The following is a 25,480-nucleotide window of genomic DNA, read 5'->3' on the forward strand; positions in this document are numbered from 1 at the left end:
GGTTGGCTAAGTGGGCTTTATGGCTTTTCGGGCACATTTCAGAGTGGTGTAAATTTTCAAGCATGTTTCAAAGGTAATTTTCACTCTATATCCTAAAGCTGTAGGTACTACCTGCCCCTTGGCCATACGTTACAGGACAAGAGATGTCAGAAGACTAACATCTGTTAGATGTTTCCCATCAGTGTGGCAATGACATCATATGCTGCTTTTAGATAATTTGTACATTATCAGACTAATTTACAGATTATCTAATCAGCAGACATTACCTTTAATCTATTCAGTTTTCCCCTTTCAGTTCTGTGAAGTACAATATGCCCTCCAAAGGGGTACTAGGGTTGAACCATTATTTTCCACAAAAGAGACAGAAAGCCTAATTTCGTCCCAGGCACATAAACCTCCAAAGACCCCCAAATTCAGTTTCATGCACATGAACAATAAGCTGGAGATAAATTTTACAGAACCATGTATTAAAAACATTTTCCTCTTACACATTCCAAGTATGTTATTGAGAGTATGTTATGTTCACTTATGCAATTAAAGAAATATACCATATAAGGACTTCATTATAAATCATTCATTTTTGCCTTCTAGTAATTGCTACCATGGATCCACATTTCCTAAAGATGCCTCCAAGTGTGGGTCCTGCTTACATTTACAGCTTTTCCTCTGCATCCCCTAAATCCAAAACTATAGTAGACACAGTTACAAACCAATTGTCTGAACACATCATACTGTTTAATACTTCCCACCTTTGTACATACAGCTCCCTCCTGGAACCTAGGATGTTCTCTTCCTCGTGACAATTCCTCCTCCTTTTCCAAGGGCTAATTTGAATGTCATTTCCTCAAAGCCCTTAGTACAATGAGCCTCAAGCTTCAGTGTCCACCAGAATGCCCTGGAGGGTCTTTTAAAACACCTTGCACTGGTCCTTTCATGCAAGTCCCTATATCGGGAGGTCTGGTGCAACCCCAGAACTTGAACTTCCCATGAGTCCCCAAGGGATGTTGGTGCCACACTCAGAGCACAACTGCCTCAAGTTACAGAAAGAACGCTGTGCCCTTAAGATCTTAGTGCCCTCACTCTTCTGTCTCCCACTCCAGCCTACAGGCCATTCAAGGATAGGGCTAAGTCTTATTTGTGTCTGTGCTTCTGAGTCCTGGCAAGTAGTCAGTACTCAGTGGCTACCAAGCCGATGGGCAGATGCAAAGATGCATGCAGGGATGGATGGCACTGAATATATTGGCACAGCTTTTTCAACTTAGTCCATCCTCACCCCAAAAAGTATCTTGAAAACATCACCTATAATAGATTGTAACTGTGCAGAGAAATTAAAAGGAAATTCAAGAGGAGTTCTGACATTGTCACCCAGTCGTTGAGATGTGAATTCCAATCCTGTTTACTGAGGTTGCATTTAAGGGGTCCCAACAGAATACTTCTGAGTGGCACCGTCAGGGTGCCGATCCCCAAGCCTTCTCTCCTTTGATTCATGTCTACAGTGTAGCTGTTTGTGCGCATATATGTACATAGATACATACACAAACACACACACACATAACACAGTTTTGGGGGGTGTGTTTTGTTTTTTGTTTTTTGGGGGGTTTTTTGCAGAGAGCAGATGGAGGTGGTAAGGGAAATGGAGGGAGAAGAAGGAAGTAAGCCTCAAGCAGGAAGCAGAAGGACAGCAGCCCAAGTAAGGAGGTGCCCTCACACTAGGGCATGGGTGTGAGCTCCAAGCATTCTCGCCTTCAGGCAGAAAGCCTGGAGCACAGAGAGAAAAAGACATCCACAGGAGACACAGAAGTGGATACTCAGGAGAAAATGAGACATTAGGAGAGAAACAAAGGCGACAGTGCATCTGCTGGGAGGGCTTGGAAGACAGGAAAAGTGGCAGTCAACTGCTGAGCTGGCAGCTTGGGCAGCAGGGAGGGAGTGGGAAGGGAAGGTCAGTTCTGGCTGCAGCAAGCCCTCTACCCTTTCCACAGCAGCAGCAGACGCAGCGATGAGTAATGGGCTCTGCAGAAGAAACAGTTGGAGGGGACAGAGCAAGGGACAGCAGGAGGACCAAAGTCAAAAGGTCTCGTGTGCTGCGGGTGGTGTGAACCAGCTGCCCGTGGCCCCGCACACTCCTGTATCTGTAGGGCTGTTATTCCATGAGAGCACCTTGGGTCACCTGAGCTCTGCCAACAGAGGAAAGTCAGCATTTCCTCTCCGCCAGCATCCAGACCTTCTCCTGGGGGAGCTACAGATTAGCCTCCTGGATTAGCTCTCCTGCAACCCCCACCCACCCACACCCAAAGCCCTGCTAAGGAGGATAGCAAAACTGAGAGACCTCAGGGTACTGCTGAGTTGTCACACTCAATTCACCACACAGCCCAGTGGCGTTTAGTGGCACGATGGATGGGAGCCCAGCCCCAGCCCCAGACAGTGGGAGCAGCTAGTGATTGGGTATTAATGACGCTAGCAATTAGTGCTCACAGAGAAATGGTGGGGGGTTTCTCACCAGGGGAATGTGGGAGCAAACAGAGCACACATTTGGAGCAGCAAGCAGATCAGTGGTGACTACAGTGCACAGAACCCATGGAGAGCAGCTGCCTTGGGGTTTGTCCTGAGAATCAGGGACAGGAGGAAGGATTGTGACTTCTCCAGACAACAAGAACGTTTCCCTGCTGCAACCTCCCCATTAGTGAAGTTGGGGTTGATCACAGAGTTCTCAAAAAGGGCACTGTAGAAGAAATGTCAAGAAAAACGTGTGAGGGTTCTGGAACCTTCATCATATGAGGAGGCCCCAAATCAGTCCAGTTACCTCTTTTCTCTGAGGCTTAAAGCCCATGGCCAGGCAAGTGTTTCTTTGTGAAGAACCCAGCAATATGAGATAGGAAAAGGAGGGGAGAGGGGGTAGAATGCACATGCTCACCCACAGGCCTACAGAGAGATGGGGACAAGTATCAGGCAACGTTTCTCGGAGAGGTGTCTTCATACAGGAAGAAGAAAAGCAAGCACAGCTTCCTTACTAAGCAAGACTGAACGGCCTCACAGGGAGGGCACAGGAAGCTGAAGACACCTATCGATGAGAGCTCAGGACAGTACGATCTGGTGGACAGAATAAAACATACCAGTGTTGGTCTCAGAAGTCAAGAACCAATTTGGAGGAGACAGCAGGAAGTGCTAGGGAGGAGGCTGCCTACTTCCACTTCCTTCCTGCAGTGCACCCTCCTCGGCCATTGCAAGAACATGCACACATATGACATTCAAGCATGTGCAGACACACATGCATGTACACCACTTACTACAGTGAGGCTACAGGAGAACTGGGAAAGAAGCATTTCAGTCCCCTTAGAAGTGAAGGCAAACCTTTTAGAACTTTCAGTGATACAAACAGCCCAATGTGGCATGCATGCCGTGGTTCACTACCACTGCCCTGTAGGGTGAGTAAGGTACCCAGGCACAGGAATAAAATGGTCTGACATGGAGGAAATATTTGGAAATAAGCTGTCACTGGGAGAATAAAAACTAATACCAGGCTACTAAACACTTCAGAGTAAGCAACAATCACTATAAATACTTTCCACATAGGGCCAGAAATCAAAGGCGTTTTCTCTTAGCCTCCTCCTGATAGAAAGCAGCAGCTCCTTGTGACCTCCTGGTCACTTAGACCAGACAAGGGAAAAACAAGTATCAGCTGGCTGAGCATAGGTCAGAATATTTTCCTTTCTGAAAGACTAGGGTGGCTGGAGCAAAGAAAACTCCCAAGGGGGACCTCAGTGTTGTAGCTTCTCAGATGCTGATGAGGAGAGAGGACAAAACTGTCAGATACCTCCTACCCTGCTTTTCAGATTCTTCCCAGATGACAAAAGTAAAGTAAGAAAGAAAGGGTCTGCGCACAAAAGGGCAGAATCCTGAAAATGAGGCTGAGTTAAAGAAGGTGTTATGGCTGAATCATGCCCCTCACTTCACACTCCTATACTGAAAGTTTATCCCCTAGTTTCTCAGAATATAGCTGCATTTGGAGACAGGGTTTTTAAAGGAGTAAAGTCAAAATGAAGCCAATAGGATAGACTCTAATCTAGTCTGGCTGGTGGCCTTTTAAGAAGAGGAAATTTGGACCCAAAAGAGACCACAGGGCACCTGTGAAGAGAAAGGAAAGACCTGGAAAAGGGGTGACCAGGTGGTGATCATCTGCAAGCCAGGGAAAGAGCCTTAGGAGGCAACAAACTCACTGACACCTTGACCTTGGACTTCTAGCTTCCAGAACTGGAAGAAAATAAATTCTGTTTAAGCCTCCCAGTCTTTTATTATGGCAGCCCTACTAAACTAAAAAAGAAGACAGTGTTACAAGGGGAAAGTGATAAGTGGGTTAATGGAAACTAGACCTAAATCCAAAGAAAGGTCTTGTCAACGCGTGTGTTATTTCAGATACTGGGTGAAGGCACTCAACTGACTAAAATGAATGAAGTCATCTTTAAATCTTAGAGTTTCATTTGCTTTAAAGGTCTAATCATTTTAATTTCATTAATTTTTTTACACATTGCATCTCCACAAATTTTCTCCACCATGTGATCTCAGCATGGCCCACATCTTGACACTAGCTCTAAAGATCCCACCTTCCCATTCCATTTTGAGGTGTTTGTAGACCCAGAGGCATTACTGGATCTTACAGAAGGAAATCAAGTGGTAAGCCTCTTTTTGATTCCCTAATTCATACCGAAGTTAAAGGAAAGAGAGAGGCAAAATGGAAACACAAATCTTCAGAATTATTTTGAGTCCTCAGAGACAACTGTCATCCCAAATGCAAATCCACTCAGATCCCGTTTGCCATTTGAGTGCTCAAGCAAAGAACATGGAGCTCCAGGCAACATCTCTAAGGCCCTGTATCCAAAATTGTAACCCCTTATAACAAAGCGACAGCAACCAAACAGTGTCAATTATTAAAAATAGAGTATCTGAAATCTCTTAGAGGCTAAGCAGACATGAGACATCCCCATGGGCTACAGCCAGCCAGCTGTGTCTCCCGGGGGTGAATGCGTGTTCCAGAGCCAAGGAAACACGGCAGGTCCGGTATTCAATGGCAGCCTAGCAGGACGTACCCTTTCTGCTGAATGCTTACCTACCTTCTTCCCTCCAGGAGCTGAGCTGGGTTGTAAGCCTTTCCCCACTCACTCTAAGCCAGTGGTTTAGCTGAGCCACCAGGTGGTAGCTGGCTGAGCTGAGGGAGCCAACTCACCATGGGACATTGAAGCTAGTCAATCACTGCCACCAGAAAATGCCAGAGCTGCAAAAGGAAATGTTCCACAGCCCTGCCCACACCTCTCCTCACTGCCCCAGCAGCAGGGACTCACGTCTGTGGTTCTCGTTTCTGTGGTTAGGTGGAGATCGCGTCTCCTGATCCTGGGCTTCATCCCCCTCCTCGCTGGCCAGGTGGGTGTGGGCATAGTGGTAGCTTAGTCCTGGCCGGTTCTTGTAGCGCTTGCCACAGACTAGAGAAGAAAAGAGGGGAAAAAAAGAAATGCCGACGTCAGTAACTTTTGCAGCCACCGCTTTTGTTCCCTCACACTGCAACCCCCAGCCATCTACCCCAGAGCCAGGATTCCCCTAAGATCTACCTTCCATCCCAATCCACCTTTATACCCCCAGATGGGATCAACACTACCATAACAACACAGCCCCTGTATTGTTACCATGAAAGAAAAGAAAACTGTAAAAGAGCAGAGAGGTTACAGCTGTGTGAGCGTTCCACCATCCCCTGGCTGGAGACCCTAGACAAGAGCACCTCTCTGTGCTGTTTCAGGCACAAAATGGGTATAAGAATAGGGCTCAAAGGGTTGTATGATGAGTTAACCCCTACACAAAGCACTTAGAACCTGTCAGCACATGCTAAGGGTGACTTATGACTGAATTCCAAGAGCACCTGGAATCTATTCAGGCTATCATCCCAAGGCAAAGATGAGGCAAGAAAGGCCTAGTGGCACTAAGCAATTTGCCTGGGGACACACAGCTTTCTGGATTCCTCCGCAGGGCTCCTTCTGCTACCTTGTGCTGACTCTGTGTGAAGCACAAAAGTTTCATATGAATATTTCTGATGCATCACCCAGTCATTTTGTACCAGAAAAATATTCCACTTCTACCATGAAAACCATGAACCTCAGTTATCCTTGGTGGATCAAGCGCTTGTGATCTCAATTGCCCAGGCCAGCCTCTGAAACCCCACTTCTGTAAAGGGTGTTCTCATAAGCAGTATGTCTCCAATGGAATGGAACAACTTGAGACAAAGCAATGGGCAATATGAACATAGCTTTTAGTTAAAACCAGACTGCCACTCTTGCTGCCCCACCCCCACTCCCAGCCCAATGGCTCAGCTTCTGGGCATGGGACTGCAGGTAGCGACACCTCAGGGCCTTCACAGTAACAATGCCATGACTACCATCTAGTCTTGCCCAGCAGAGCAAGCCAGGCCTGCTGTGCTAGAGAAGTTGATGGTTGGTTATAGGTCCTAAGGGACTCTCCCTTCTCTGGCACTGACACTGATGGTTTATACCAATGAACTTAAATGCTACACCAGCCAAAAGAGCACAGATGTCAGCATCAGATCCAGGTTCAAACCCCAGTTCCAGTCGCCCAAGTTCAGAGACTGTATGACTTTGTATATAGAAGAGCTGTTAACCAGGTACCTTACCCGGGACAATTATGACTTCTCATAGGGTTTCTTCTCCCGCTATTTTCCAAGCTGTTTTGTTTTGCTTTTTGGGAAATAACCATTGGCAAAAATAGATAACATCATCTCTTGTTTCCCATATTTATCAGACCATTTTAATATTACCTTAACTCATTTTAAACAATCACTAGGGCAATGAGAAAATCAAGCAATTCCTATTTTAATAAAGCCAAATGTAGTATTTCACTGTTTAGAATGATGAATAGAGCTAATTTTTAGCCTTTATCAAATTTAAGTAGTCCCTCTTGTTGCTGCTTTAGAGTTTTATTATATGAGAATTTTATCTGCTGCCCTTTCAACTTCTACTATACATGATTCTCCTTTAGTTTGTTGACATGGTGAATTATACTGATTTCCTAATATCTCCTATTATTGAACAATTCTTGCATTCCTAGAATGTACTCTATTTAGTAAGGCATATTATCCATTTGATATACTACTACATTCAATTTACTAATATTGCATCCACACTCAGACTTGACTTGGATCTATAACTTTTGGACTATCTTTATCAGGTTTCAATTTTATGGTTATGTTAACTTCCAAAAATGAAGTGGAGAGTTTTGTTGTGTGAAATTGAGCAAGACATAATTTCTCTATGCCTTTTCTCTAGAATAATGCCTAAAGAAAAGGAATTATAAATAGTATTTTAAAAGTACCTTACTCTGTATATAGCACATAAGAGATGTTCAACAAATGGTAAGTGAGGGGTAAGGGATGTCAATTTTGCTTGTCATGTTGTAGGTGCTGGACTCTCTGAAATTCCTTGTTTCATACTATGGAATATGGTAACTGACAGACTTCCTTGATAAGGTAAGGTAAGAGTTTGAAACTGAAATTGGTGGCATAGCAAATATAAATTCAAAGCCTTCTGTCTCTCCTTTTCTGTCTCTCCCCTCTCTCTCATAAATATTGCAAAACATAAAATAAAATGGTGTCATGCATCTTAGTTCCATGCGACTCAGGAAGCTGGACCCAAAGAGGCCCCTGAGGTACATTCTGGGCCTGCTTGTGGCTTTCTCCACTTAACCTTTAAAATGATTGGTGTCAATAAGCAGCAAATAATGGAGTCACTGGATGTAAATTCATTTAGGCACAAACCATACTGTTGATGAGGAATAAGTGTCTATTAAAAGTAGTTTTGTTAGTAGTTACACAGGAAGCCTCAGCTGCCTCTACAGATGGATACCCATCAGAAGCTCTCCAGCACTGCATCTGGGCCATTGGTTATGCCAATCATAACACTTTGCCTTAATCACTGAATTTCAAGATCTCAATGGTCACTTGATCTAAACATTTATCTAATTATTTTGTTCCCACTAATTCTCTAAAGCCTGTTGGGGGATAACTCCAGGGATGGGGAACTTGCTGCCCATCCGAGCAGGCACCTGTCCTTTGGGCCCTTGAACCATAGTTATGTCTGCACTGGAGGACCTCCCTCAAGGCAGTTCCCTACTGATTCCTTCCTGCCATCAAAAATTCTATCTCGTCTGTTGCCAAGCATAACACCACAAAATGTTATTTGTTGAGTAGCTGATAATAACACAGAAACACCTGTGGGAAAGTCAGGAAATGAGGGCAGAGGTAGCTTGTAGAATCCATTCCATCTATCCACATTTATTTCAAACTAATAGTTCTTCAACCCTACCAATCCAACTCAAGCAAAATGCTCCTTCTATCTCCTTCCCTAACATTGCGGAAAGTAGTAATTTTTGAAGCAAACTCTTTTGCTAGAACAGAGATTTTCAAAATGTAGCACCCAGAGCAACACCATCAGTGTCACTGGGGAACTTACTATAGAAGCAAATGCTTAGGCTTCATCTCAGACTCACTGACTCAGAAACTCTGGAGATGGGACCCAGCCATCTGCATTTTCAAGACCCGATGACACAGGTGATTCTGATGCACGTGAAAGTTTGAGAACGACCACACTAGAAGATTAACTCTATTTGAGCCTGACTCTACCCACCCTGTGGCCGCCTGCCCTGCTGGTGGATGCACACAGCAGAGGGAGGCAGTGGAGGCCACTCTGTGACTTGTGGTTTGTCATGAGAAGAACCAGGACCCAGACCACACAGAGAGATCCTGGACGCCAGACTCCTTTACGAAGAGCCCACTGATGGAGCTTCATCTCTTGCCACCTGCTTAAACCATGTTATTTCTTTATCGCTAGATCTTCAACTGAAAATACTTACTAAATGCTTAATATGTGCTCATCTGTGTGGACCAGAAGGGTAAAGACAAACAAGACCCTTTCCTCCAGAAGTTCATAGTCTAGCAAGGACTCATTCCTGTACTGGAAGGGAACGTGGAGGTGGATGTGACATTGTGAGCAGATGCGACAGAGAGGAGTATACAGGAGGGGCCTGCAGATGGCTTGAGTTGGGGGACGTGGCTTCACCAAAATGAGTCTCTTTGCTGCATGTGAGATGGGCAAGATTTCACCACAGACGAAGGAGGCAAGGGCATCCAGGCACCAGAGTACAGCCGCCCAGCACAGTACAGGGACAGGGAGACACTCACCAAAGCCAGAGCAGAGGAAGGGGGAGGTAAGTGGAGGGGAACTAACAGGAGAGATTGCTGGGTAGGACTTCATCCTGAAGATGAGCGAGCCAAGGAGGATTTTACCCAAAGGAACAACTTAATCCTACTTACATGTTAGAATACTGCTTAAGATTACAGGGCAGGAGGACATGAAGGTGGCTAGAGGCTATTTTGCATTACATATGAATAAAACAATGAGGATTTGAAACAATGATGTAGAAGAATAGGGGGGAAGGTTAAAAAGAGATACAATCTGGTGGAAAAGTGTGTGTATAAGAAAGCAAGGAGCCAGGGATTTAGTGAGAGAGAGAGAGAGAGAGAGAGAGAGAGAGAGAGAGAGAGAGAGGAAGGGAGGAGCCCAGAAAGAAAAGAAAAGAAATAAAAAGAAAAGAAAGAATGGAGCCCAGAAAGCCTGACATAGCCTTCCCCAGTGTGTATCCTCCACCATCCAGCCCCACCTCATCTGACACCACATCCCGCCTCTTTCTCAGCCCTCCTGGCCCTTTTATTTCTCAGTTTTCCTCCCACCACAGAGCCTCAGCACAAACTCTTCCCTCTGCCTAGCGTGTCCTCCACACGCCCCCCTCCCCACCATTTGTCTGATGAACATCTAATCATCCTTCAGATCTTAGTCCTAAAGTCCTTCCCCGGGGTGGTCTTTCCAGTCAAAATCAGGACCCTGGTTTTCTACCTTGCTAGCACTAATCACACATCAGGACACATCCACATGTCCCCCACTGGCAGCCAGCGTGGCAGGCCCTGGGTGTTCACACACGCTGCATCCCCAGGGAGCAGCATGGGGCCTGGCTGGTGACGGACTTTCGATGTCTGCTCAGGGAAGCAAGGAAGGTACCTAGATTCCTGACTAGGGAAACTGGGGAGAAGACAAAAGAGAAAATTCCAACTTAAGAAGAGAAGAGAATGAGGTCAGTCCAGGGTTGACTTTATTCTCCCAGAGTTTGGGAAAGAGGTGTGGATTTGGAAGTTGGCAGTGCAAGTTTAGGCATGGAGAGATGTTCCAAGAGGGACTGTAGAGAGAGAAGAGAGAAGCGTGGGCATGGGACAAAACTCAGGAAGCACCAGTATCTTAAGAGACTGGTGGAAAAAGAAAAACAGGTTTTTTTTAAAATTTGTTAAGGAAGACCCACAGGAGAATGAGCAACATAAGCCAAACATTAGGATTTCAAGACAGCAGCAACAATGATATAGCTCCAGTTATAGCTCCTGCCGACAGCTCCTGACTTTCACCATGTGTCAGGACTGTAGCCTGCATCCCCACCACCACCGTTTTTTTGTGGTTCCAAAGTTTGAACCCAGAACTTCACATGTTCTGGGCAAGCTTATATCACTTAACTACACCCCCAGCCCTTTTATTTTATCTTGATACAGAGTTTCACTACATGGCTCAGGCTAAACTCTTGATTCTCCTTCCTCACTAGATAGAATTATAGGCAAGCAGCACCACCCCCAGCTCCCACTTTGAAGACAATAGACTAGAGCCAGAGGTGAGCCATAATAGTGTCAGCTGCCTAAAGGCAATCAAGAGGGGTGGGGCATGAGGCAAGATCACTGAATGTGGTAACTAGGTAGGTGGTCATCTTAGTGAGAAGAGACTCTAAGACCGCATGGAGGGCTAGACAAGACCACAGTGGGATAGGAGGCTGCTGGAAACAGGAAGCAATGCGGAGCCTAGAGATTACCCCTTCCAGTGTGGCTGTGGGAGCAGGGAGGGAGGCCACTGAGTAAAGCAGCCCACAAGGATGGGCAAGGTTGGAATGGACCTGGGAGCGGGTCCACAGGCTGGAGAGAAGGCAACAGGAATGAGGGAAGTTTGCAAGCACAGTTAGGAGGGAATGGATTTAATAGAGCAGAAACCCAACCCAAAACGACACTTCTAATCCCAAGACCTAGACTTTTGAATGACTTCAACATAAAGGCAAGAGGGAGAGTCAAGATTTCCAAGATTTATTTAGTTGAATTATATGCAGATCAGATTGTTATGTTTCAAGAAATGCTTCAGAAATCCTGCTTTGACTGGCTTGGGCAAGCTGGAAAATCCACCTCCTGTCACTCCAAACACCCCAGGCCATCTTCCCGGGAACTCAGACACAGACGCCTGTTCGGAAAGGTCTCACGTGTGCTTTAATGCTTGAAGTGCTTGTTACGTACTGATGGAGGGGCCCCTCATTTTCGTTTTGCTCTGGGACCCACAAATCATGCAACTGGGCCTGGAAATCTGTTGGGCTGGGAGTGGAGATCTGAGACTAAATTACTCCAACTGATAGAGTGACAGCCGCCAAGATTCCAAGCAGCCCTGAGTCAGGAATGGAGTTACCTTTGGAGATGTCCATAGAAGCCTAGCCAGTATGGTTAGCGGTCACCATTCCAGTGCTACTGAGCGTTCCGGTCCTCGGCCTGGTTAGCCCATGCCTCAGAAAGGAAAGGTCTGTGTGGGGACATGGGTGGGCTCCATCAGAATTACCTGAGTTCAAATCGTGGCTCTGCTGCTGCCTACATGTCTGATCTTAGGTGAGTTTCTGAACCTCTCTGTGCCCAGTCATCCTCTCTGAAAAACTGGGCTCAGTGAAACTGCCCACCTCTCTCACCTCAGTGGGAATGCCATAAGAGAATGCATTTAAAACAGGGCCCGGCTCACAGTAAAATTCAGCCATCATCAGCTGTCATCATCACCACTGCCAACAAAGAGTCCCGGCAAAGAGAGTAAACCCAAAAGAGGGAGAAATCTAGTCCTTTCTCCTCTGAAGTCAAGGGTGGAAGTGGTGCAAAGAAAAGAAGGTAGGGAAAATATATTCTGAAAATAAAGTACTGGAGCCATCTGCTCTCTTTTTATCATGTCAGCAATCTCACTCTGGAAATATCTGTCATGTGGAATCAGACTGAGCCCCAAGACTGCTGAAGCATGCAGAGAAGCCCAGGCCCCCATTTTCCAGCTCCGGTCTCCTTCCCCAGGGCACACTCCTTTGAGTCACACACCTCTGAAACCATCACCCTGAGACCAGTGTGCCCTGCCTGCACACAGCCTAAGGTCCTTCCTTTCACCTTGGCAAGCGAGCACCTGGATTTTGTGTTCCTGGCGCGGTGTGCATAGAGAGCAACGGCTGTGACAATAAGGGAGGTCCAGCTTGCCTCCCTCTCTCTCCTTCCCCTGGGGCGGATCCATCTGTCAGGCTGCAGAAATAGCATTTGCCCACATCCCAATCCAGAGCTGGATTCTCCGCACAGGACCTCCTGGCTGGAGTTGCTAATGCCTTTGGTGTTGCCCCAGAATATTTACCACATGCCCTCTGTCCCCCTTAATCCCACTCCACTCCCTGTCTGGAGAAGGTGGGGGCCTCGGGCAGTTTCTGTGAACAAAGCCGGCTGCAGCAGACAGCAGAATCCTTCCTGCCGGGGAGAAGCGGCTGCCTTCCCCACTGATAACTTAATGACTCTGGCACATTTTCATCAGCCCAACTTGGAGCACGCAGTGGGTATCTGAGCCAGTGGTTTCCCAGAGACTGAAAGCAATTATGGGATGAGCGTCCAAGAGACAAAGCCCGGGCCTTGGGAGTCACTGGCCGCATTTCATTCCCAGCTCTGCCCCATGGCACCCTGGGGCCACCACCCCCTTCTCTCTGCAGCTCGACCCCCACATCTGGAACACCAACCAGCAGTGCCAGTCATTTGCTGGTGCCTCCGGGGCATCGTAACTACAGACAAACAGGCAGACCCGCATCCCTATGCAGAATTTTACCACAGCCCATGCAGCACAAATCCTGTTTTACAGAGGAGTAAACTGAGTCCCAGGGAGTTTAAACAACTCCATAAATGGCAGAGTCAGGATTTGACCTCAGGTCTGTCAGTCCTGAGCACACTCTGAAAGATGTGCCACATAGTCTGTTCTCGTCAATCCCATCCTGAACCCCAGAGTCTGGAGCTGACCCTACGACCTGTTAGTCCTCTCCCTAGTCCTCTGCTTCTGGTAGTGCTTGGTCAGGAGGAGCCAGCAGTAGGAGAATGGAGGGAAGAGACAGTGGAGGTGGGAGTTTTGTCCCACCCACACTGCCCTGCTCTGGCCTACAGGGGCTTGTGCTGCTGCAGGCTGCCCCTCCTCCAAGGCTCTGGGGACCACATGTCCTCCCTTCCCTCTCCTGTGGGCTGAGGATCAGCAGGGATTCCTCCTCTCCCTGTCACTGTTTCTCCTGCTCGCATCTCCATAATCATTCCATCATCAGATTATCTTCCGTTCAGCCCCTGTGAGCAGAATCCCATGTCCCACAGGCCCCACAGACACCATTCTGTCAAGAAAATCACCTGCCAGCAGGCTGGTTCACAGAAGTTTAGGGCTCCCCACACCTCTTGCCATCCCTCCTTCGGTCTGTAGAGCTACCTGGGAATGGAGGGGTGCCTACAGCCAGGTCTCCCAGTAGGGCACAGCTCAAAGTTAGAAAAGCCCTGTGTGGCTCCCAGACACAAACTCCCATGGGAGCAAAACCCAGGAGAGACTTCTGCCGCTGCCACCACCACCACCACGACCACCACCACCACCACCGGCTCAGACTTGTGTTCTCAGGGTGGCGTCGTTAATCCCTAAAACAATTTTAAATGGCTGGGCTTTTCTCCAGAGCTAATGATGGTTCCACAGAGCTCAAAGTAAGAAAAAGCTACAGCTTTAAGATTGGTCTAGGTCCTGCAGTGTTTAGACCTGCTCCTGTTTAAGTGATAAATGACCCTCTTGGGCAAGTCCAGGGCTCCTGCACCTCAATGGGCTTTCCCTCCCTTCCCCCTCAAAGCCCGCATGTTGGCCAAGTAGGTGGCTTTTCTAGAGACCTGGAGTCTGGCCTTGGCTCTGATATTAAAGCTCTATGCAATCTTGGACAAATCCCCCTCTGGCCTTGGTTTCCTCATCTGTAAAACACGAGGTGATGACTGTGTCCCTCCTTTCTAGCAATTCATAGCTCTGCTTTTTCTGGGCCTTGGAAGCCTGCTTCTTCTGAAGCTACAATTCCCCCAACTGGGACTGGCCAATGTTACAGGCTCCCAGGTCCTGCCCAGGGATCTGCTGAGAAGCCCTTCTCCCTGCTCACCCAGCAAGGTCTGCAGGTGTCTCCCTGTAGCCTCACTCCTTCTTTAAGGTCACCCCTGATGCTTATTTTAAACTGAATTCTTCTGGGTAGACACACAGAAGGCTGGGGTAGGAGTATGGCAGGACATCTTGATTTTTTTTTTTTTTTTTTTTACTTTAAGGTCACCCCTGATGCTTATTTTAAACTGAATTCTTCTGGGTAGACACACAGAAGGCTGGGGTAGGAGTATGGCAGGACATGTTGATTTTTTTTTTTTTTTTTTACAGCCACATTCCTGGAGGCCTGACATTGACCCTTATACTAGAAGTGATACCAAACCCAAGATCTCCCCAAGTCCTAGTCCTAGTAACCAGTGAGTCTCCATCAAATGAGGGTGTTCTGTTTATCTTAGGAGTTTATTACACATGAATGCGACTTCCATTAAAAATGAGAAGAATGGAGATATGCAATACGCCTTTCCTTCCAAAATACTATATAACTTGATTCTCCATCCTCAGGAGAGAACTGCAGGAACCCCCAAAACTAAAGCAACAAACATATTCATGGGAATATTTTCTGCCTTGCTAAGAAGCAGAGTAACCAAATTCTGGCAAACTCTGGAATCAGCCTTCCTGGGTCAGTTGATTTATTTACTATGTGACCTCAAGGCAGTGACTTAATCAGACCAGGCCTCAGTTTCCTTGTCTTTAAAGTGGAGATATTAATAGTTCATCCATAATACAATGTGGTAAGAATCAAATGAGTTTACACTTACAAAGAGCTTTGTGCAGACCCTAGCACACCGCACGTGTTCAGCAAACACTAGACAGTTTTGCTAATTTTTTAAATTTATCAGGCTGCTTCCCTAGACCCTGACAATTCCAACAGCTAGTGCACAGAATTCAAGTGGAGACTCAGCTGAGGTATTAAATATGATTTGGTATAAATAAGAAAATATTTATTGAGCTGAGCTTTGTTGGGTACACCTGTAATCTCTATACTCCGGGAGGCTGAAGCAGGAGGATTACAAATTTGAGCTCATTCTGACCAATGTAGCAAGACCCTATTGCAAAATTAAAAAATAAAATAGAAAGGGCTGGGGATTTAATTCAATGTGACGCCCCTGGGTTTAATCTTTAGTACTGAAAAAAAAAAGTATTGAGAACATCTAGGAACCTAGCATTGAGCTTACTGCTTCAACCTGCTGTCTCACTTAACTTTTTATAATCCCTGCAAGGTTCATGTCATTGTCTTCTCTTGACAAAAAACCAAGGCTCAGAGAGGTTTTGTGATGTGCCCAAGGTGGTAAGCCCCCCACTGAATCTTTCAACTAACCAGACCCAATATGCTGAGAGTCATTGGTGCCACTCCCTCCTGCACCCCACGTCCTGTCTGTCCTGGCAGGCCCTGTGGGGTTTTCTTTCACACAGCCTTCCTTGTTGGCCTTGTCCATTTGTTCCTGCCATTACCACCATCCAGACTTTCCATCCTACAGACTGAAGAAGGTTCCTCTCAGTCCTTAGGTTTCAGGCTGTCTTCCCTGAACACCTAACCCTGCAGATTCCTCTTTGTAGACATGCTCCAGGATCGACACGCTTCACCTCTGGTATCCCCAGTCTCGCTACTCAAACTCACTGCTCTGGCCAAGGTGCTCTATCCTTAGTCTTGGCACAAACAGCCCACGTTCCCTCTTCCAGCTGTTCATCAACCCATCAAGGGCACTGCTGGGCTGGGGCTGGGGTTTTGGTGGGCTGTGACACGGTCCCTGCACAGGAGGTACAGAGTCCAGCTTGAGAAGACAGACAAACTGCTATGGCACCATGTGAGAGGGGCCTGGTGGAAGAATGCGCGGTGCCTGCAGAGCCCAGAAAGTGTGAGTAACCCTGTGCATGTCGGGGGTGGGTGAAAGATCGATTCTCACTCTGCCGATTCACTGTGTGATCCCAAGAAAGTCAAATAACTCCTCTTCTCCCCAGTTTCCCTATCTGTAAGATGGAGATGACCACGGCATCTACTTCACGGCACATCTGCAAGGGTAGAAGAGCTAGTGTGAATGAAGCCCAAAGATAATACCAGACCCATAGCATAAGTCAGCAAACTTCAGCCATTGCTATTATTACCTCCCCTCCCACAGCTGCAAACATTCCCCAGCCCTGGAAATGGGGATCAGCTCAATCCGTGCTAACTGAGGGTCTTCTTGGCTTCCAGGGAGCATCCACTGATGCACGGAGCCCCATTACCACCCCTCTCCCATTCCTAGAGCATTCACTGCCTGCTCAATGAAGTACCACCTGGCAGGGTGTCAGTGCCTGTGTGACGGAAGACTGATCTCTCTCACCCGGCCCAGACCTACACCTCCCACCACATCTTGCACCAGGCCCCTTTGACCTCGTGATTCTGCTTCTAGGAAACAGCACAGCACACCACACTATGCGAAGACATGGCTCCAACATTGTTGTCAAAAGAGAGCCAACTTTTTAAATAAGGTGAACAAATTTTACATCACCTAAACATTTAACAAGTAGAAAGCTGGTGGCACAAACTGGGACACAGACACCAACTGCGGCATGTCCACATTATGGAATACTTCATAGCCCTAAAAGTGATATTGCCAAAATGCATGTGTTGATGTGGAAAGATATTCCTCATTATTACAGAGTGGGAAGGAACTGGAAGGGGAAGGAAGAAGGGAAGCAACAAATCCTAGAAGAATGTACAGCAAGCACAAGAGAATTTATACATGAGGAGTAAGATTATGAGTGATTTTATGATTCCTTTTTTTGCACATCTGTAGTTTCTGCTCTTTGTGTATGAACAAATACTATCTCCACAGGGATAAAAAGTTATTTAAAAAAAATAAAGGAGACAGACATGGCTGTAACTCCAACTATTTGCAAGTTCAAGGCCATCCTGGACAACTTAGTGAGGTCCTATCTCAAAATTATTAAAAAGGTAAGGTGTACTGAGGATGTAGCTCAGCAGTTCCTGGATTCAATCTCCAGTACTAAAAAAGATTAAATAAGAAATATATAAAGCACCTCTACAAATATTCATACCTACACTCCCTTGAGTCATCCACACCTTAATACGAATTATTTGTCATTGTATTTGTATCAAGTAACGTCAAGTAAGAACAAGATTTTCAGGCCAGGAATTTAGCTCAGTGGTTCTGCCACCTGCCTCACAAGCACAAGGTCCTGAGTTCGATCCCTGCTACCAAAAAAAACAAAGAACAAGGTTTCAACAGGATGAGAAAATATTACACTTGGAGGGGGCACATGTCAGGAAAGGCTGGCTGCGGTGGTAGTTTTAGGGGCAAATGGGCAAGATGAAGGCCCTAGTGGGCAGGGCTGGTGGACAGGGCAGTAGAGAGAAGGAAGCTGGGACAGGAGGGCCTGATGGTTCCAAGGAGAAACCACAGCTTCGTCCCAGCCTTGCCTCTAGCCAGCTCTGCAGGGATGCTGCAACTTGTGTCTAGCACACAGTGGCATTTAAATATCCAAGGGGGCCCAGCTTTGCCATAACAAATGCACTCAATCTTCAGGCATCAAGCCCATGCCACAGGCCCCACTCCACAAATCAAGTTTCTGGGACACAGAGCCTTCCCCACCCTCCCCAACTCCACCTCACCCCAGTCAAGGACCTGCAAGATAATACAGCAGAGACAACTGAGTGATGAGCCTGGCTCCTCTTCAGTGACAAGGGCAGTGAGCCTGAAGGCCAAATTATTGGCATTTCCTCTGCAGTTTGATGCTCAAACCACATGAGCCTTAGAAATTGTGGACCTTAATGCCCTCCAAAAAAATTTTTTTAATAAGACTGAAATAGGCATCTGGTTCTCCCTACTGTACTCATGTATGGGTGAAACAGTGATTTGCACAGGGTTGAAGTCAAGCAGATTTCTGGGATTGTTGTGATTGAGGCTGTGTTCATCCCACCCATCCCATGGCTCCTCTGGCCCTGTGGCCTGAGTCCCATGATGTCTCCCAATGTATTTCTGCTTCTTGTCCTTGAGACATCTTGTCTCCTGGATAAGCTGCTGCCTGGGAGGAAAGCAACCACAGTGTGGGGAAGGGGTGCAGATCAGGGAGGCCCAGAGCCCCGAGAAGGACTGCCAGACCCTATGCTGGCATTGCTCCCAAGAGATGTAGCTGTGCCTCCATTGGGTTTCTAGAAGGGAGATGTGGCATGGTCATGTTTTCAGTCACAGGCCACACAATCAAAAATAAACATCTTTGGGGCGGAGGCGGTAGAGAATAAAGATTCCACTGATACCGAGCTGGGGACCCCCTCCTGATACGTGAACACCAGATAAGACTCAGAGATGAGTCATGTCCTAGGAGGGCCGGTCATGTCTGTGCCTCTTGTCACTAATTCACCCTAATGCCCTACTTTGGGAAGGGAGGGGTGATTTTAATAGACTTAAATTTAAAAGACTCAACATCATATAATTCATTCTCTTCCACTTCAGTTATAATTACTACCTGACTCCAACTTGTCAACCTGTCACCTAGAAGCCATCTGTCACCAGTGGACAGGGCTTCCCTAATAAATAAGGTATGTTCACTCATTAATTTTTAAAACATGTTTTCCTCAGCTCTCAGTACTCTGGGATAGGAGGGCACATTGAACCAGTGATTTGTCTGGGAAATGTTCTAGGGCATGTCAGCCAAAGAGTTGAAGAAACTGGGATTCATATCCCAGTGCTAGCATTAACCAGCTGTGTAATTGTAAACAAGTGTCTTTACCTCTCTGAGCCCTGTGTCTTCACAGTAAAGTGAGGTCAACTGTCCCTGTGTTCAAGATTAGTTCAAGGGTTTACAGATACAATCTAAGTAAAATGTTAAGCAAAGTCCTATGCACAGAATATGCACCCATTAACAGAAATTGTTACTATCATTCAGAAAATAAAGAATTTTCACAGTGTCCAGCAGAAGTGCAGATGCTCCCCAACTCCACCCTGAATGGCTAATGCTTGGAGACACAATGTTCTCCCTGAACATCACCCCATCATCACCATAGCCTTTTCTATCTTGTTCTCTGAACAAAGAAAATAGAAAAGTGATCTCTCATCAGGAGTCTGCTGGTGATGTTTGTCCCATCCCAACAGCAGCAATGCAGGGCTGCAGCAGTTATGAAGAGGAGAGGCAAACTTCTAAAAGGGTGTCCAGAGCATCTCAGGAGCCCAAACCCAAGGATTTCTTTCACAGGCTGCCACTACTTAGTATCCCACCTATGAAACAGGCTAATGATGTTCTGAGGATAGCAAGCCTATTACATAAATCAAAATCAAGGGCTGGATGCTAAGTTTTATGTTAGACTGCCAAGTTTCATGGTTGTTGAAATAACTAGTGAAAAAAGATTTTGAAGAGCCCAGCTAAAGCCATGATGAGCTTCAGGGAACATCAAGAACCCCTAGGCAAAAAGCAGAAAATAATAAAGTTCATCAGTGAGGCCAAGAGCCTTTGCATTCAAATAACCGGGGATTTAGCTTAATGGTTCCATCACCAGCCTTGCAAGCTCAAGGTTCCAAGTTGAATCCCCAGTACTGATATAGATATACAATATTAGTCCTTCTCAAACTTCAGGACAGGTAAGAATTCTCCAAGGAGCACTCAGAAAATGCAGGCTCTGGGCCTGCCTCCTGTGATTCAGATACAAGGCCCAGAAATCTGCATTTGACAAACACCTCTGTACAAGTGATCCAGGTCCACACTTTGACAGACACCAGCAGCCTTCTCCACAAAGTCTTGTTCAACTGCTTTGTTTGTGAGTATTGAACACTTTTCCTTGGGCAAGAGACTGAAAGGGAGGAAACAACTTTGATTCTTGCAAGATAATTAATAATGGAAACTTGCAAGATAATTAATAATCTCTATTAGTTACTTGCTGGAAAATTCAGTGTTCATGCACACACTATAGAATGGATAAAAATATTATATTCAGATGATTTGATATTTCTGAGATGGAATAAATTCAATGGTTGAGTAAAAGGCAAAAAGCAAACTGTCTATCACCTGAAGTTAGCAGCTAAGATAATATTTCAACCACCCATCATGAAAGGAGAGCTTGGGCCAACAACACAATCAGATGATATATTCAAGAGCTCATTCCAGAACTGGTTAAATGCAACTGGAGACTGGATAAAGAAGTTTTTTTTTTTATAAAATGGAGTACTACTCAACCATAAAGAACGAGAAACTAGAGACATTTATAGCTAAATGGATATACATTGAGGTGATACTCTTAAGAGAAATTAATAGGACACACATGTAAATATTGAATAGTTTCTCTGATGTAAAAAGCTAAAAGTGTAAATAAGTATTCAAAATGTATAACTGATAATGTGAAATAGAAAGAAAAGGTCGAAAGGGGGAGGGGAAGTGGGATGGGTTGAGGAAAGGAAAGAAGGGAATGAATTAATATGAGAAAATTAAAAAATTGAAACAAAGTCTTTGTAAATGGGGGGGTGGGGGTTGAAGGTAGGGTCAGGGACTGGGAAAAAATAAGAACCAAGATGGATTACATAAAGGTACAAATTCACAATGATGACTATCATTATATTGTATACCTAACATGTATCAGAAAGGGTTAAATACAATCATATCCAAAAAATGGCTATTTCTACTCCACATAAACCCAGAGAGAGTGTTGGGGTCTAAGGTGACCTAATATTTTTATAAATAACTCTTAAAACGGAGTGGGAATTATGCAAATAAAACCATAGATGATACAAAAGTGGCAGGAATTGCAAATCTGTGGAGAATGAAATTTAACTACTGGGCAATGTCTTTAAATTTGCCTTTATTGAATCTTGTATATTGAAGTCACACATTATTGTATCGGTTTATTGAGACTCAATAGGGCCAGATGCAGTGATTTATGGAAAGAAGGATAATCAAATGCATGAGTAGAAAAGAGCAAACACCTGGAAAGACCTGGCATGAATGGTGCAGGGAGACACGGGGCAGCAGAGGTACCCTCTGCCAATGAGGGCTGTGCTAAGAGCTGGTGTGTAAAACAAAGACAGAAATGTATCTGTTGCTCTTTGAGCCACTTGGCCTTGATGTTGCTTCCAATGGGAGTGCTAGGCTTAAACACAGACTCAAGAGGGAACTCATATCAGGATACCACAGAGAGCATGGGTTGGGACCCTAGCTCAACTGAGACTCCAAAGGATATCAGCCAAAATGCTGAATGTGCCTATTAATCAGGCAAAGATGCACAAAAGACAAGGGGACCTTTAGGAAAGAATATTTTCAGCTTCTGTGAAGCCAAATCATTCAAAGCACAGCTGGAATCATGGAAGAAAAAAACAAAACAGGGAAGCTTATGGTAACACTGTCCCTGGGGACAATGGGGAAGGGCAACCAGACACCTCTCTACTTAGGATGCATTAGAGATTATTAAAAGCATTCCTAGCCCAGTTGAGGGGTGGGGGTGGGACTCATGACCTCACCAAAGGTCATTTCTATCCCAAAGGAACCCCATGTCTGAAGAGCACCAGATAAAAATAAAGTCTATTAATCACTGAGCTGCCACACAATGTCCTAAGAGAAGGACAATCTACAATGTAGAGAAGGGCAATCTACAATGGTCCTCGCTCCTCCAAGGGAGGAAGAGGGAGCCTGCACACAGCCAGTGTAGAGAAGGGCAATCTACAATGGTCCTCGCTCCTCCAAGGGAGGAAGAGGGAGCCTGCACACATGCAGGCAGAACCAAGAAAGCAGCTGTTGAAGACTCTGGAAAGCCAATGTCAACTTATACGTTAGGCCTCCCAAGCACTCTAGGGTACCAGGCAGGTAGAAGAGACCTTGTGGGGAAGAGATCAGAAACAGTACATGGCACCAAAAACCCCTAAACTAAGCCAAGAGGTAGGAGGAGTGGGTTTGGTACAAGCACTTCGTGCAGAAGGACAGCAGCTAGGAAAGAGGGTGCCTAGAAAGGGTGCCTCATGGCGACAACATACAAGGAGGCGGGTGTCAGAGACAAAAGTGGGAAGAGAGGGATGGGCGTTGAGAGAAACAAGAGCGAAGGGCACATAGGGTGTGACTGGGATTATAGGGGGCTTTTATTAGCTAGGAGTCCAGTGAAAGCCATAAAGATAATCCTACTATTGATGATAGCAGAAAATCACATACATAAAAAAGCATTTTAAAAGAGGAGTAGAGCAGCAATGCCCCAGTTCCAAAGCAGCTCTTGGTGCTCTTGATGGATGGGCTCTCCCAGCCAGACATAGCTGAGAGCCAGCATTGTGGGGACTAAGGATCCTTCCCAGCCCACAGCCCAGAACCAGTCTCCCAGGGGCTAGCAGTCTTGGGCTGTCTCTATGTCAGAACCAAACAAACCCCATCTGGGAAGTAAGACCCAGGCCAAAGCAGGTACCTCCTGGCATTAGCAAAAGGCATCCAACCCCATACCCTGCTCCCGCCTCATCCTGGAACGCAGTTGCCTTGGGCTGGAAATGTTACCTGCAGGAGTCGCCTCAGGAATGTCATCTGCACGGTGTATTAAGCAGCCAAATGGGGGTCATGGAGTTTGAGTTCTTCTAGCAAAATGTTCTCCAACCAGCTGTCACCCCACCGGGCACAGAATAACTTTTTGAAATCAAAAGAGTCCAGTGAAGAGGGAGGAAAAAGACACTACCCCCAGCCTACCCACTGTACCCCTCACCCCTGTCTCTTTCTCTCTGCCTTCATGGAGACTGCGGACTCTGCCGGGTGGATGGGGCACCCAGAGCAAGCACCATGCCGGGACCTGCCTCAGCTGTTTCGCTGCCATTTTCTGAGCTGTTTCCGAGCCCTATGTGCTCAAGAGGAGGAGATAAGAAGGGAAGATTATGAGGAGTGAGGTTCCGAGGGCCACCCTCGCCATGGAATGAGCTAATATAGCCTGATCCAGTAAGAAGTTAACTCAGGCAAGGATTTCAAAGCCACCACCCCAAGCCATGGTGAATAGCAAAGACAAAGGCCATGTCTCCAGGTGACCACAATCAGCCTCAAGCTGAGGTTTCATGAGGTGCATATTGGCCATGGCTCCCAGCCATTCCTGTCCCTCTGCCCACCCTAGCGCCGTAAGCAGACTAACCCAGGAGCCAGGCAGTCACTTGTCCAAAAGATGTCTCAGAAGCAAGCAAGAAAGGCTGGAGATGGATGCAGGGCCATTTATTAAAGTAAGTCATTGTCATAGAAAGATTCATAACCTGCCCTACCTAGGACAGGAGAGAGAGAGAGAGAGAGAGAGAGAGAGAGAGGAAATTAGAGGGAAACAAATGGAAAGCCACAGGAGCCAAATATCTTTGTTGGAGGGTTTTGAGTTATGCTTTTGTTTGTAACTCTCTGAAATAGAGAAAGACAGAGGATGAATCTTAAAAGAGATGGGGAGACTGAAGGAGAACAAGCCAGAGGAAAGCCAGGAAGGAGACCCTGCCAGGCACAGGCACACAGATCCAAGGAGGAGCTTCCCGGACAGCTCCCCCTCATGCACAGATGTCCCTGACGAAGTGGCAGCAGGTAGAGGGGCGACTGACATGGGGGTGCAGGCAGGCCACCAGGGTGCAGGCCCAGGAGCTGATGGGCTGGCAGCCAAGGAAGCACAGGGAAGGGTTGGCCTGGGGCAGGGCAGAGGAGCCTGTACTTACTGTCACAGACGTAAGGTTTGTCGTGGTCTTCCTGAGAGGCAGCGTCATGCCTCCTCCTGCCACCCGCAGAGCCACGAGCCTGGGGAGACATTTGAGTTGTGGATATTTGTTACTACAATCATCACTACAGGCCCTGAGCAGGCGCCCTGTGGGGCCCTGTGCACTTCCCCGTCTCTCTGCACACTATCTTCATCACAGTCTTTGAACCACCACCAACCCCATTTTACAGGTGAGGAAACTGAGGCCCAAAGAGGTAGGTAACTTGCCCCAAATCACTCAGCTACTCCACCTGGATCTCCTAATTAAGTCTTCACAACTCCGAAAAGGAGGTAGTGCTATGATCCCCATTTCACAGATTAGGGGACTAATGCAATAGAGAGGTCAAATCCCTTGCCCAAGGCCATTCAGCTACTAAATGCAAAGCCAGGACATCAGCTCAGGGCAGTATGACTCAAAACCCACATCTGGCCACACATGGTGGGGCATGCCTATAATCCCAGCACTCTGGGAGACCAAGGCAAGAGCATCAAAGTTTGAGCCCAGCCTTAGAGGCTTAGCAAGACCCTATAGGTCTCAAAGATAGAAGTTTGAGAAAAGGGACTGGGAATGTTGATTAGTGTAAAGGCTTTGGGTTCAGTCCCCAATATCGCAAAAGAAAAAACACATCTACCAAATTCCCACAAACTAAAGCCTCTTCCTCCCACTTTGTTGACAGCACAAAGATGCCAACCCTGCACCTCCTGCTGATCAACTGATAGCATTAAGAAGTAAGTCCTGGAGAGGCAGGAAGTATAACAGCAATTGTCACCCACGTTCCTGTGCCCATACTGCCAACCTCCCACATGTCTCAAGAAACAGCCAAGCCTGGCATCTGGACCCGAGGCATGAGCCCAGGCATGGGGGAGCTCCCCCTGCCTCTTCTAGAGGGGTGGTCTGCCTCCAGCTTCCAGCCTACAGCCTGCTACTACCTTGCTCCTCATTCACAGTGTCCTCGGCGGGACCCTGGTGCCCCATCCTATATGCATCTCCCAGGAAGGGTCTGCAAGGTATGGGAGCAGAGGAGGGGCGGTGATGAGTTCTACCTTTGGGAATAAGAGGCCAGTCAAGAGCTGGCTCGCAGTGCCACAGCCCAGGACGGTGGCTCAGTAAGGTTTATTTTTAAACCCGTGCAAGACCCACACTGGTCACGTGTACAGCACCCTGGACGCCTCCAGGTCATTCTTTGGTAATAAGTAGCATTCAACTCCCAGCCAAGGAAAGGGCCAGCTGAGGTCTTTGGGAACAGAGAAGGGGCACCAGATGAGGCTAAGACATGGCAGCACCCATACAGGGGAAATGGGGCAGGCCCAGGGTCTGGCCTAGAAAAGTGGCCTTGGGGACTTCATGATGGAGAGGCCCCTGCACACACACTCATGCAAACACACTTCACTGGGAACTTCATGGTGGAAAGACTTGGGATGCTCACACACACACACACACACACACACACTCTCTCTCTCTCTCTCTCCTCTCTCTCTCTCT

At 46.7% G+C, this 25,480-nt stretch overlaps 1 protein-coding gene across 8 annotated transcripts in view; it reads right to left on the bottom strand.

Moving 5' to 3' along the window:
• Window positions 1-25,480, bottom strand: part of Dpf3 (double PHD fingers 3) — a 252,482-nt gene that overhangs the window by 69,563 nt on the left and 157,439 nt on the right. For all 8 annotated transcript variants that reach the window (XR_784515.2, XR_784513.2, XR_784514.2 and 5 more), the window contains exons 6-7: window positions 23,960-24,038; window positions 5,337-5,474 (exon numbers count right to left, since the gene is read on the bottom strand). Coding sequence is in view for 5 of the 8 variants with exons in the window: in XM_010645412.2 (XP_010643714.1) it covers window positions 5,337-5,474; window positions 23,960-24,038 (217 nt within the window). In the remaining 3 variants the exon portion in view is untranslated. The remainder of the gene's footprint in view (window positions 1-5,336; window positions 5,475-23,959; window positions 24,039-25,480) is intronic.

Source organism: Fukomys damarensis, unplaced genomic scaffold, assembly GCF_012274545.1.
Source record: "Fukomys damarensis isolate Sample0158 unplaced genomic scaffold, DMR_v1.0_HiC HiC_scaffold_21, whole genome shotgun sequence".
In the NCBI taxonomy this organism is placed as follows: Eukaryota; Metazoa; Chordata; class Mammalia; order Rodentia; family Bathyergidae; genus Fukomys; species Fukomys damarensis.